This window comes from Accipiter gentilis, chromosome 4 (assembly GCF_929443795.1).
Source record: "Accipiter gentilis chromosome 4, bAccGen1.1, whole genome shotgun sequence".
In the NCBI taxonomy this organism is placed as follows: Eukaryota; Metazoa; Chordata; class Aves; order Accipitriformes; family Accipitridae; genus Astur; species Astur gentilis.
Window position 1 is genome coordinate 39091938 of NC_064883.1, and position 14794 is coordinate 39106731.

The 14794-nt window shown below is 35.4% G+C and overlaps 1 protein-coding gene across 3 annotated transcripts in view; it reads left to right on the forward strand.

The window, feature by feature from the left end:
• Positions 1–13005, forward strand: part of PAXIP1 (PAX interacting protein 1) — a 36664-nt gene extending 23659 nt beyond the window's left edge. For 2 of the 3 annotated variants that reach the window (XM_049798769.1, XM_049798772.1), the window contains 12 exons: positions 385–480; positions 818–955; positions 2281–2402; positions 2908–3092; positions 3225–3268; positions 5831–5898; positions 6293–6395; positions 7294–7462; positions 9239–9339; positions 10491–10625; positions 10709–10784; positions 11353–13005. In XM_049798769.1, the coding sequence (XP_049654726.1) occupies positions 385–480; positions 818–955; positions 2281–2402; positions 2908–3092; positions 3225–3268; positions 5831–5898; positions 6293–6395; positions 7294–7462; positions 9239–9339; positions 10491–10625; positions 10709–10784; positions 11353–11483 (1368 nt within the window). In that variant the 3' untranslated portion in view covers positions 11484–13005. The remainder of the gene's footprint in view (positions 1–384; positions 481–817; positions 956–2280; positions 2403–2907; positions 3093–3224; positions 3269–5830; positions 5899–6292; positions 6396–7293; positions 7463–9238; positions 9340–10490; positions 10626–10708; positions 10785–11352) is intronic. The other variant, XM_049798771.1, reaches the window with a different exon arrangement.
• The last annotated feature ends 1789 nt before the right edge of the window (positions 13006–14794 follow it).

The window sequence follows — 14794 nt, forward strand, 5'->3', positions numbered from 1 at the left end:
TATTGCTGAGATAGAATTGAATAGTTCATGAACAAGTATTTAATAGTTATACTGCAGAAATAAACGTGAGAAGGGTTATTTTTGTTTGTATATCATTATTTGGTTTTTTTAATTGATTCTAAAAAATAGACTTTTTGTAGCTCAGTGAAAAGGTGCATATTTAATTTTGCTTTCTCCTTTTTTTTTTTTTTTTTTTTTTTTTTTTTTTTTTAAAATATTCTTAAGCTAGATAACAAACTTTTTTTTTGGGGGTAACTCTTCAGTGAAATGGTGCTAATGGTGGCAATGTCCTAAAGGTAGACTTTCATGTCAGACTGTTTGTTTCATAGGGTAATTTTAAAATTGTTACATGTATTAGAAGTTCTGGGTTTGTCCTCTTACCAGATCATTCAAGCACATGGTGGGACAGTGGACCCTACCCTTACAAGCAGATGTACACATCTTCTTTGTGAAAGCCAAGTCAGTAACATGTATGCTCAGGTAAGCAAACTAGTAACTTGTGTTCATGCATGCTTTCATTTTATTACTAGAAAGGTAGGGCTTTTCAGTATGTACTTCATGCTTAGATTGCAAGTATAAAATTAAAATTTCTCATTATGTGCTTTTTTAATGATTTGTTGTTTATGGTATAACCAATTTTTGTAACACATGTAATAGATTTATTCCAGAGAACACTGAGAAAGATGCTATGGAAGGAGGATTCTGAAAAATTAGAGAAAAACATGATTAAAAACGAACCTTTGTATTGTAGAAAAAGTTTAAAATAAAATAAATATGTATTTTGGTTTTTAAAAGCTGTTTATGCATGTCTTCATAGGCTTTAAGAGAGAGGAAGAGATGTATTACAGCACATTGGCTGAACTCAATCTTGAAGAAGAAGAAAATGGTACCACCTCATCGAGCGCTTCATTTTCCAGTGGCATTTCCACCAGGAGGAAAGCCATGCTCTCAGCATGTAAGAAGAAAAAGATTACTTCTAAAGAATGCTTGCTTCCTTATATGAGCAGCATTAAAGTATAGCTAGAAAGTGTTTACTCAAAGCAAAACACACATTTCTTCTGTCTCGGAAGAAAAGCTTCTGTTAAGGTCCTCTGTTGATCTGTTGCATGCTATCGGGTGATTCAGAGCGCTTTGCAAATGTTACTGAGTGGTGCGGAGTAACACCTGTGTTTGTGAATTATTCTTAGAAACTGAGGTGCAAAGATTATAAAAGTTATATGTAGCAAGATGGCAGGAATCCAAGCTGCGTAGATTATTTACTAAGAGCACGTTTACCATAACCCAGTATCTTCAGGGGATTTTTTGAGGGTTTTTCCTTTTTCTGGGTCAATACCTAGGAAATACCAGAAAAGGAAGTCCGTGCAGTTCATCAGAGAATAGGAGGTCACAGTAGCCTGTGCAATGAGGAGCACTGGGGAAGTTGAGTTTTGTGGGGTTGAAAGATAAACTTGCAGTTGAATTGGATGCATCTTGAAATACACTGTGTGATGTAAAATAAGATGGTAAAGTATGTCTTAGCATGGGATTTCTTTGTGCTTGATGCAGACATACAGGATGACGGCCTTGCTACTAGCCTGTTCTAAAAGACATAAAAAGAAATACAGCTTTGGCAAAATTAGAATATAACAATATGCATGTGAACACAGTGGCTAGTAGTAAACGTAATATGTAATGTAATGAACGTAGTTTATTATCAACAACAAAATTGCTGTTGCCTTTTTCCTAAATAAAAGGAGAGAATGGCAAAAATGCAAACTTGGCAAGACTAAGGATAAGAACGAAGTGGAATTACAGTTTACCACCTATGATCAGCTAGCACAGCTTATTTGGCTTCATGGCAGAGTGGAGCAGAGCATTCAGGAGACTTTTAAAAGTAGAGTAGGGCAAGTAAATGTAAGCGTTTCTCTGTCTTCCTGAATATAAACAGCAGCAGAAGAAAGAGGTGACATGTGCGAGAAGAAAACTAGCTGTGAGCTCTTTCATAGTAAAACTCTAGTCTTTGTAAATGAGAAAAAGCTGTCCAGCAGAATGAAAATGATTCTTCCTGAGTCAGAACTACTGCTAGAAACCTGAAATTTTTATGTATAAACAAATCACTTTTAAATTGTACTTTGTGTCCTACAAGCCATGTTTTAATTAAGTACCTATATGCCATAGTTATGATATTGCATATTTCATTGTAACGTAAAAAAGTTAGCAACAGAAAAATACTTTCAGCAGGAGTGTTTTGTAAGTACCATCTATGTTCAGTTATTTGTAACTGTCTCTTTCTATCTGTAGATAATCTCTGTGACAGGATTTGTCGATAGCGACAGAGATGACCTCAAACTAATGGCCTACCTAGCAGGTGCCAAATACACAGGCTATCTGTGTCGCAGCAATACAGTTCTCATCTGTAAAGAGTAAGTGGTTTATCTCTGCAGTAATCACGTTCTCAGTAGCTTATTGCCAGTTAGTGCTTATCTGAATGTGAGGTGCTAGTTACATCTCATTATAAGAATGTTAATTTTAATCGATTCTGCAATTTGATAGCAATAAACTTAGTGATGTTGCTTTTTGAACTAAATTACTGAACACTGTTACGTGATAAATTTGGCCTTCTAAAGACAGGCAAAAGAAAAGTCATTTCTAGTTTCACTATTTTACAATGTTTTTATAAGTGATGCTGACTGTTACATCATCTATAAGTAAAAATTTTTTTTTTTTGTAATAATTGTTTTAAAATGGTGGAGGAGAGAAAATTAAGTTAAATCGAGGTCTAACTTGATTCCATTTGGGGCAGAAATTCTCCCCTAATTGACTTGTTCTGGCATGTAGAAAAAAAGTATTTTTTCAGAGTATCTAGAAATTGCTATTTTACCTATGTCATTGAAATATTTTTTTTTTTCTTCACCTCTGAACAATAAGGCCCAGTGGCTTGAAATACGAGAAGGCTAAAGAGTGGAGAATACCATGTGTAAATGCGCAATGGCTCTGTGACATACTGCTAGGAAATTTTGAAGCTTTACGGCAGATACAGCACAGTCGGTATACAGTATTCAGTCTTCAAGATCCACTTTCTCCTAGTCAACATCTAGTTCTAAATCTTCTGGGTAAGATTTTCAGTCCCAAAATCCTGTGTTCTGTAGCATTTATGTAAGTACCTGTTTAATCAGTGGAAACGTGTCATCTGTTACAAATAACTTTCCAGTGGTTTTATTTTTGTTTTGTTCTGAATTTCCTAGATGCTTGGAGAGTCCCATTAAAGGTGTCACCAGAACTTCTAATGGTACGTTGAATTATTTTATATATACTGCTATTTTTATAAGATTACTCTTTAGTGTTTTTAATGTGTGAGCACATGTGTGTATGGTGTGAGCAACACGCCAGAGGGGCTTACACAGACCCATACTGAACCTCCTGGCAGTACTTCCTGGTAGTGTTCTCTCTATTTTATTTCAAGAAATCTGAGAAGTAATCTTTTGCAGAACTAAGAAACTGCAGTGTGATACACAAAATCAAGTTACTTTTGAGGCATCTTGGCCTATTGCTTCACTCTTCAATTTTTACATCAGACCTGTAGAAAGGGCTTAGTATTTTTTGAGTCAGTACCTAACACTATCTGAAAATCAGGCCACATAAGGGTTTTTAAGGCAAAACACCCAAAATCAGTAAGAGTTCTGTTAGAATATTGACCAAATTTTAAATAGGATAGGTAATGTAAATTAAGGGTGGAACTACTTTTTATCCTCTCTTTGAAATAGTCTAAGAATTAAAACCACTAATACTGTATATTTTAAAATTTAAAAATATATCATGCTTTAAAAAGTGTAGTTCATAACCCTGGAAATGACAGCAGTGTAAGCAAACAATTAAAAAAGATTTAGTAAAAAACATTTAATTTTTGTCATGTCGTGTATTCTGTGAAACATGCAAAACATGAGACAGGTGTAAGAACTGAGGTGGAAACTGCAGCATATCTTCTGAACAGTTTCCTTGTTCTAAATATGTAGAAAACTATTTCAGTTTTTGTATTGTAAATTCTCTTCCCATTTCAGATTTACACTTGATAACTGTTTTCACAGTGTCTGTCTTTATGTAGGTAAATTCCAATTTGAGCTAGTGAGATTTCAGTCCATTTGTACAACAGATGACTGTCAGATAACATTTTATATTGCACAAAAACATTTTGCCATACCTCTTGTGTTCTGGATCAGGTGTTATCTCAGTTGTTTTGTATCCTGTTCAGAAAAGAGGAGCTTAGTAACTGTCATAACTTAATTTGTACTAATACTTTAAAGGAGGTCTGGGCGCTATTTGTATTTTTAATGCCTTTACGCTTTAGAAATAGCCACTACTGTGTCCCTGGCCATAAGTTTGAAACATTCTTCTTTTAGACCACTGTGGCAATGTTTTGTGGGGCTGTAAGAAACTAATTTTTAGGAAATTAAGTGCTTTAAAAAATTTGTGTACTTCATATTTTCCTGAAGAAGGATGCATTGTACTAGTGACAAAATAAAAAATCCTTGAGGAGATTCAGTATGCACTATTAGTATTTAAAATAGCTTTTAACTAACTAAGTTTTGGGTTTGTTACCACCACCTCTTGGGTCCATACTGCAGTTGAGCTCATCTTAAAATTGGGCATGGGCCGCCTCTATGGGATTCAGTCAGACCAGGTGGTGGTCCCTGTTTTGTCGTATATAGCAAATGGAGAGAACTTAGGGGTCAGAAGCTGAATTTAGTACCTCCTGTTCTGTATTTACTATATGGTGACCCTTCTTGCCCATGTGAAGTGAGAATCTTGTAACTTAGGAAGCAGTCTTGCCCAGCTCCCCTCTGGATGCCCACATATGAAGAATATGATTTGGTAATAGAAAATGCTGAGGTTGTGGAAGTGTCAGACAAGGTACTTCACTGCCTTCTCAGTAGGCATTTCTGTTTGTCTTGGGATTTAAAGCATAGGGTCCTCTTTTGAGGACAGTATTGATGTCATCTACCTTTTGCATTTTCATAGATGAAATGTCTATCAAAAGGGTGAGCGCATGCGCTTTTCTTTCCAGCTTTTCTTACTAGTGATTTTCTACCATAAAAACGCACATCCCTGGGTGTAGGGAACAAACCCCTGTGGTCTGTTCCTCCCAAAGGACCATCCTCATAGCGAGGCTGGAATAATGCTGCCTGTCTTTCTCGTCATGTGCCTCTAGCATTCCTCACTAAATTTCAGGTGTAGATTTGAAGGTTAAAAAGGAATAGATGTCACATGCTATTGCAACTGAGAGCTGTGGTTTCAAGTTACTCGGGCCAGGGAGAGCCTAAAAGCTATATTTCTCTACCCGTGGGCGGATGCTCTAGTGGCTGATCTAGTACTGGGGAAGTGGGAGTGCTTTGTCCAGTGAGTACCTGAGCATCCAATGGAGCTTCTGTTTATGTAGTTAGGGAACAATGCAGGTGCCCGTATTTTCTGTTGATACTTGAGCACCTCAAAGAATATTGTAATCTTCATGTATTTAACAAGTGGTCAGGTTTTTCACTCTCTTATTTAATTATTTGGGATTTCCATTGGTGATTATCAGCTTTATTTAAAGGAAAAAAAGTCCCACAATATTTTATTTGGCGTACACTTAAATGGTTGCATAACTGTAGAGAAGCTTTGGTTAATGCTCATCGTTTGCATTGAGTCAGTTGTGTAAGCAATAGGTGCACCAGTACGCATTCAGTAGCATGTCTTTTTAATTTGTGTTTAATTTTCTCTGATATAGTGTATATCGGTGTATAGTTTTCCTCTTTCAGAATAGAAGTCTGTTACCTTGTTTAATTCAGATGTAAACATGTAGGTGATCTAATTTCAGGGTGTGAGGTTGCCTTTGAAACCAAAGCAAAATGAATCCAGTCTTCAGCCATCTTCCAAAAGAGCAAGGTAAGAATGGTGAGCAATCAGTGTCAGTAGCCCTTAATTTACTTTTGCACAGAAATGTCAGCTGGCCATCAGTCTGGTTCCATCCTTTGCCCTGCTGATTGAAATAACTATCAACGTTTTTTGCATATTGCGAGCTACTCAACTGGCAGGAATAAAATAATAACTAGAGAGTGAAGTAGTAAGATAATTGGGAGAGAACAGAAACAGGAGAAAATGTCCTGTTCTCAGCATCGCAATTTTTTCTTCAGAAGAAGGTCGATCATGCCTAATTCTCATTCATCTGAGTACTTCCATTGGTAAAAATTGTAAGACCGGGCTTGTCTAGTTTTAAAATACTAATAATACAAATTTGGGCCCAAACTTAACATTCTGCTGTATTTCATGTACTTGGTAGGATTGAAGACCTACCGCCACCTACTAAAAAACTCACCCCAGAATTGACGCCAATGGTGCTCTTCACAGGATTTGAGCCTATGCAAGTTCAACAGTACATTAAGGTGACTTTCATGCTTATCTCTTGTGAACTACATTGAAACATCTGTTAACTTTTCTCGATGTTAAGTTTTTGCTGTCTAAGACTTACTAGAATGCATCTAGTGGATAAAAACCCATGCTTGCTGGCGCTGAGGTTAGAGTATAGATTTATGTGATATGAGTTTTATTTGGTAACCGAACTTTATGCTTCTGTGGTACTTGTTTTTTATTCTCAAATGATTGCTTTAAAAGCAAGAAGGCACTTTCCACATTTGTTTTTATATCAGCAGACTTCATGATCAAATTTAGGTGAGAAGATTAGTGATGGTTGTACTGGGTAAGGCCCAAGATTCTTCTAGTGTAGTTGATATCTGTAATGCGAAAAGGAAAAAAGGGTGATTACTCAGTATCATCAAAAATACATGTGGAACTAGTGTATTTAAAGAATACATGTTTTTCATGAGATGCTTTTCTCTTCAAAAAAAAGACTGGCAAAATAAAGTAATAAAGTTTCCTGTAGCTATAGTGTATATTACACCTTCCACAGAAAAGAGCAAAATTATTACATTTTCTGCTTACTTAAATGTAATAGCATGTTTTACCTAAAAAAAAGATTTTAATTTGTATCCTATAGTTATTTCATTGCTTTAAAAAAACAACCCCAAAAACTGCAGAAGCAGAATGTAGCTTTCAGTCTTGCCAGATGAAATTTGTGTCTCGAAATACCTGAATTTTCAGTGGCTGTAAATTCTGTCCTTTAATCAGCTTTAATAAAGGAATGACTGTAATACAGAAATCTCCTATATTTACTGTTTCATTAGGACCTTAGTTTTATTTGATGGAGACGTTATGATTCTTCATTTTTTCCTACAATTTTTAAAGGACTATTCCAGTCTGATTTGTGTTTTATACAACTTTCAGAAATTGTATATCCTTGGAGGTGAAGTAGCAGAATCGGCCCAGAAATGTACCCATCTAATTGCCAGTAAAGTGACCCGAACTGTCAAGTTCCTGACAGCAATTTCTATAGTCAAGCACATAGTAACTCCAGAGTGGTTAGAAGAGTGTTTCAAATGCCAGAAGTTTGTTGGTAAGTTAAACTAGTATCAACTTCTGTAGTAACCCTAAGGTTTGTTGATTAAAGTATGTGAAGATGACATGCATATTTAAATACACTTCATTGATTTGACTTCTGAATTCAGCTTCTCTTGTCAGACTTCTAGAGTTCAGTTTTGAAAGCAGAGATTTTAAGTCTACAACAAATCAGACTAGCATAGTTCATAACTGATGTTATGTTTAAAAAATTATACAAGCAGCTACTTTGTATTTCACTTGAGGTAGGTTATGTTCGAATCTTTAAATACAGGTGTCATAACAAATTATGGAGTTTTTTTTTATCAGGTTCTCTTTCAACAGAACATTTTGTTTCTTTTAGTTTTTATTTGATTTAATACAGTTCCTTTCTGTTAAATGAAGTAAAAAAAATACTTTAAAAGTTTGCTTTAAAGTTATTAAATAATCGGATGTTGTTAAGAAATAAGATTGTATTTCTCATATAGACATTTGCAGATTTTTACCTATGGTTATATTACTTTTTAAGCCCCAAATACTTTTGGTTTCAATAATTTTTCTAAAATATAAGTTGTAAGGAACTAAGTCACTGTTGGAAATACATATAAAAATGCATTTAAATAATGAAAGTTAATTAGTCTAGTACTGTAAGTCTGTTGGAAGATATCAGCTTTGTGTTTACACTGCTTTTATGTTGGCAGCTGAAAAAGACAAAATAGGTGATTTTGGTCTTTTTGACAAGGATGTTGGATCTGAAGAAAATCTTCTTGAAGGCTGATTAGTTGTTTTATGATTGTTTTATGCTTTTTATATAATTTGTTTGTAAGGAGGAAATATGTAACATTGCTGCCTAACCATGACAAAGACTTAAATTTGTGGATAATTAACCAATAAACCAGCAAACTTCTTTATAAATCTGGAGAAAGCAACTTGCTTGGTTCAGCCTCAGTGAACTGCGAAATCAATCCATTTGAAAGTGGTTAGAAGATAAAGCCTGGGGATTTAGAAGGATGACTGTTTTGGTCTAGTACTTGAAATAGTTTACTTCTTTGCTGAAATTCAGTCAGTTTGTAGGTAATAGGCTGCCTTCACTTTTGTACCTAGTAAAATGATGGACAATAGGGCAGTTGTTTAGAAAATTTGTCCTACTGGTTTTCTTTGTCTTATAGAAGAGTATTAACACTATCTCTTGCAGGTTATCAGAATTGTCCTTGGAAAGACCAATTTGTTCTCCATATAATTTTTTTTTTTCCTTTAAAATTAGTTGTTTTGAATGAAGTGATTTAGAAATGTGTTTGACACAGCTTTTTGTGGAAAGATGAAGTTAAGACTGAAATTGCATCCCTAATACAAAAAAGAAAGAAAAATCAGCTGAATAACAGGACAAGGGAAACAGATGGAAAGTTTGCTCTGTTAAGACTGTGTGAGGAGTTCAAGACAGTTTCTAGGCTCCCATAGCTGTCACAGTGATTTGCACTTAAACTTAATCATTCTGCTCCTTTGTTCGTAGAGAATCAACAAATAAAAGTTTGCAAGTTCCTCCAATGATTTAAAAAAGGGACTTTACAGGACAGTAGTTGTTGCTAGATACACAAGTATAAATACACACACAGTTCTCCAAGTAATCATGGGTTGTCCTTGTAAGACACCTAATAAAAGGCAGTATCATGTTAAAATCAATGAGTGTACCATTTAGAGTCACCCTTCCATCAATATTTTCTGATCAGATTAGATCCTGGGTTATGTGGATGTTTTTGTCTTTTGTGCATTACGTCATCAATCTTTTCTTTTTCAGATGAGCAGAACTTTGTGCTCAGAGATGCTGAAGCTGAGGTGCTATTCTGCTTTAGTTTAGAGGAGTCTCTAAAGAGAGCACAAGTAGCTCCACTGTTCAAGGTATGCAGTTTAAAAGGACATTTAAATGCTTGGAGCTTTTCAACCAAATTTTTTCAGCATTGGGACCACAGCTTTTGTAGCTGAGGGCAATAAAACAGACTGATATATAACATGAAGCATTTGTTTTAAAATTTATTTTTTACTTCAAGGCTATTTCATGCCTAAGCATAGTTTGGATGGATCTAAGCCCTCTGAGTGACTGGATCCTGTAGATGTGAACTAAACATGCCCAGTATACTTAACAGTATTTGTTCCCTTACAGAATTTAGAACATTGCTCCATTATTTGTAAAATGCCACTTATGGAAGGGACTTTTTTTTAACACCAGCCTGGTAGTCAAAGCAGTTGCCCATAAAACTGAGGGTCTGAGAGTGATTTTACACTTCAGCCTAAGGGAGTTCTAGTCTGATTCTCTTTGAAGACTGCACTTACCAGCAGGCTGCTTGTGAGGATGGTGCAAGATGGTTTTCGTGCCTCCGGATGAAATTACATTACAGTGCAGAGAAGTATCTTAAGATCCAACTGGCTAGAGATTCCTCGGTATAACTAAATTTGAGACTTTTTCTTGAGGCAGACCACCTAAAAAGCGTGTTTTTACAACTTGTAACGAATATGAATATATGTCTTTTATAAAGTCTAAATACTACATTTCACTCAGTTTGGCAATCTAAATAGCAAAGTTATTTTTTGATTCCTAGCTGGTAAACAGAGATAATCTACTTTGTGATCTGATCACCTGTATCAGTCTCAGCCAAGTAGTAGGATAAATTTTTGTCAGAAAGCAATACATGGGCTGTTAATTAAAAGCTGAAAGATCTTGGGGTTTGGTTTGGGTTTTTTTAAAACCTAGTTTGACCAGTGGTCATTTGAAGGTTTCATGGTTGTAATTTTACAGGTATTGAAATAGGCACACCTAAGCTGTTCAAATTTCTCAAAATTGTGGGTTTGCCCCTCCAGGGAAAATGTCAATGGTAATTAAGGACAGCTCATCAGCTGGTGAATTCATTGCCGTAACCTGTGATATCTAACACCACCTTACAAAGCCTGTCCCATGATTGTATAAGAGTAGAGTAACATGTTAATAAAACTTCATGTGTTGCAGAAATCAGTTAACAAAATAATGTTTTTTCTTATTCTTTTTCTCTTTTTAGGGAAAATATTTTTACATTACACCTGGAATTTGTCCCAGTCTTTCCACCATGAAAGCTATTGTGGAATGCGCGGGAGGAAAAGTATTATCTAAACAACCTTCTTTTAGAAAACTCATGGAGCATAAGCAGAACAAAGTGTGTAGAGTGTTGCTTTCTAAAATTTACTGGTAATATCTTACTGTGTTATTCTGAGCTTATGATTAGTTTCTCTCGTTTAGAGTTTGCCAGAGATAATCTTGATTTCCTGTGAAAATGACCTTCATTTATGTCGAGAATATTTCGCAAGAGGCATAGGTATGTATAATCTATCAATTTGAACAATATATTGGCTGTTTTGATTTTTTTTTTTAATTATTATTATATTTTACAAGTACAGACATCTTTTGAAGCTTTCAGATAATAATAATAGAGGAATACATGGTCTATCTTGCAAACCATGGCGAAATCTGAGCCAGCTGTTTGCTAGGTATTTCTGATAGATGTAATTTATAGCCAGGTCACCATAAACCTCTGAAGGGTACGCTTGAACTTGGGGCTTCAGTCCTGCATGAGACAAGATTACTGTTTCAGTATTCATCAAGTTAGTTAAAGATTTGGGGTTTTTCACTTTAGCGGTTTTTACTTCAGTGTAGAACCCCAAGACATGCTGTATTTATTAACAAAGACATGCTCGGGGAAGTCTAGTATTTGTGGTGTGATGTCTGTGATGGCTAACAGTAGGGCCCTGGTATTGGTGGGGCAATGCTCCCTTACGCCTTTGCATGAAGAGCAGAAAGGTACAGAATGGCCCCTCCTGACGCACGTGTAGAATGAGGAAGAATGTCCTTGTAGGGTGTAAACTGCATGTTTTTGATCTTTTCAGATGTTCACAATGCTGAGTTTGTCCTGACTGGGGTACTTACTCAAACACTGGATTATGAATCATATCCTTTTTGTGTAAAGGCTGTCTGCTGCTTTGGGAAGTGTGGTTTACTAAAAGTTTTTCTTAATTAGGAACTAATTATAATTTTTTAGGATGTATAATGTTTGCTTGATAGGAGGGTAGTTTAACAGCCAGAAACCTGTCATATTCAAAGTGGAATTACTTTTTGATAGGAAATACTACAGTGGAGGTGGGAGACAGGGTTGTCAGAAAGTAATAGTAGTAGAATATTCAAGCAATAGGAAAAAGACTTGTCACTAAGGAAGATACTTGTCATGAGTTACTTGCAGATGAGGAAAATAGTGTTTTACTGAAGAAGATGATGAACCCTGATTTGATAAATGCAGTGGAAGGACCAGTAAGGGTTCTGTGTCTTTATGCATGTTTTTTATAGAAGTTCTATTTTGCAGTCATTTCTTAAAGTTGTTCTTTCTTAACAAACATACATATAAATTTACTTGATGGATAGTAAAATGCCTTACTGCTTCGGAATCCTTGGAGCACTAAATCTAGTTGTTCAGCCATTGTACAAAGCAACTAAAACTTCCTGTGGATGCTGTTTTCCAGCTGTTTTCCTAGGGATGATGAGCAGTTTAAAGCAGGAAAGCAAAAATAAACTGCATCTTTTTTAGGATGTGTAATTTTATTATGCTGAAACATAATTTACTATGTTTTGTATTATACTACCATTTTAAAAGAGCCCACTTTAGGTATCATGATTAGCCCGTTTTTAAACATTTTAACGTAAATGGTGGTACTTCAGCCAAAAGTGTAACTTGGATGTAAAAATAAAAGGGCTTGCTATCTATTAAATTATGGATGTTGAAGATGAAAATGTTTTGTACTTTATTTTTATTTCTTATACTCTATTTTCTTTTATATTGATATTTTGCCCACATTTTAAATAAATGTACTTTTAAATGTTTTACTCTATATTTTAGTGGTGGTTCATTTTTTTGAATACTGTGCAACAATGGCACTCTGGTAAGAGTAAATTACTCAAAATCTTTTTCCAAGCAATGTAAAATTATTTTAAGCTTATTTTACCAGGTATGTTTTAATATATGAAACCCCAGTGCTTTAAAGGGAAATCATTGTTAATGTATATATGTGTTTTTACTGAAATGAATAAGCAGCTTGAAGGAAGGAGAAACTACAACCCTACATATTATGCTGTTGTGATAACTTTTGTTTGTATAGTGAGTTTTACTAAATAAATATTAAAAACCAGTCTCCTGAATCTATATTCAGTTGTATTTCCTAATACACACACATTTCTAATAATCTGACTTTACCATTTTTATCAGTTTAGATTCTAATGGATGAAAAAGTCATCCCAAAAGCATTTATTCTTTGATCAGCAAGCCATTCAACTCTGGTGGGGGAGTCTGGTGGGGGAGTGCAGATAGTCAGTTATCTGTACAGCATCAAGTATATTACAGCACCTTGTGAACCATTCACAGATCAATTCAAAATGTGAGATAAAAAAATACTTTAAACAATAGCTTATCACACTTTTTTTTTCAAGCATTTTGTATTTTTTTATGCAGAACCATTTTACGGGGAAGTTTTTACAAATACAGAGTCATTAAACTGAGGTAAGCTGCTTTTTTTAGCTTATGCAAAACTTTCTACAGAGAAATTCCTAATTTCAAATCTGTTTTGTGCTATGGCTTAAAATGTAAATCTGCCTGATATTTGACCACTTTTTCTGCTGCCTTTCTTCCCATGCCTTAGTTCAACAAAGTGCTTAAGCAAATGACAAATTCAAGCTGTAAGAACACAGTGGTAGTAAATTTCAAGATGAGTGAGGTCCCACTGAAGTTGGTAGTGTGCTTGTTGCCTGTTATTGCTGGCTCTGGCTTCCTCAGGTATCCTGATTAACTCATGTATTTGGCATTTCTATTGTAAGCAATAAGGGGCTGTGTGATCATAACAAGAATGTAACATTTCTGTCAGCGTGACTTTTGGTAAGGTGACAAAATGTAGTACATGAGAATGTTATACTTTGGCTCAAGATGGTGAATTGGAGGTTTAAAAAGGTATGGTACAAGGTGGGTGAAAATAATGCTTTTTCCCAAATGCCATTTACTTGTAGCGGCAGAGTTATGTGCTTTTTCTTAGTGTGATGCTCAGCTCTTCATAATACAGTTTCCTCTTCATTATGAGATAGATTAAGAAAAAGTCTTTAATGTGGAGACCTAAGGTTGGAAATTGATACCATGATTTTATGCTTTAACTTTTAAAAATAGTAAAAACGGGAGGGACTGCAGTGGAAGTTAATTGTTGGCTGATGAGTTGTTGTGCAAATGACTTAAATTGTTCAGACACGTAGACCTGGCAAGTCTGTTCTCCCTTTACTGTCAATGGAGGGAGAGAATATCTCTAAAACCTGACCTAGTTAAAGACCCCTGCAGAGAGCGCATCTCTTAACAGTTTAGCAAACTAGTTTAGTTATCTACATCTATTAGAACACAGAAAATAGGTGAGATGAATCCTACCCTAAAGAACTTCAGTAATGCATTGCATAAATACTAATTTTGTAGTGGAGAAAGTAGTACACTTTTTTCCTTCAAGTACGCTTCAGAATGTGTAATACTGAAATTATCTAAATCTGTGTTAATCTCTGTATGGCTTGAGACTTCCTTCATTATACTAGTTACCAGGTCGCAGAAAGTTTTTTGGATGCCTTTTTCTTTAAAACAAATATCAGCTGTTGTAGCTTTTAGACTCTTGAAAATGTTGTGATATACAAAACTTCTTAACTTGAATAAATACTTTCTACCTGTCATGCATTCCGCATATCTTCTCTATGCCTTGCTTTACAAACAGTGATTTGCTGTATCAAATGTAAACGCTGGTTTCAGAAAGAGATACATGCATGTAATGAGTCAGCAGCAGTGTTCAGCTGTGCATGAAATCAAACACAAGCCATATGAATTTGCAGGACTGGGTTCTAGAAGCTAAGAAGACCTGCTAAAACAGCTTTCTGCAAAATGAAACTTGGCACTGAGGGGGGAGAGGCAGAGAGAAACCAGGTTTCAGTGTGTTAGCAGTTTCTGCCTCAGCAACATGAACTGCTAGACTCGATAATGCATTTATGCCTCAAAAGAGTTCTTACCTTATTTAGGATTAACTTCCACGTTTTCCACAACGAAGCAGTGTTGAGGATATATAATACCTTTGCCAAAGATGGATAGAGTTAAGAGACATGTGAATGCAGTAGCATCTGAAAGGTAAATTTCCTTACAAAAACTATCCAAAATGCTGTCGGATACTGCATAGAGAAGCTTGAAGAAAACCGAATGCAATCATGGAACAAATGAACCCCATGGGAAACCTGAGTGGTAATGCATCTGTTTCATCATCAGTGGAGACAGTG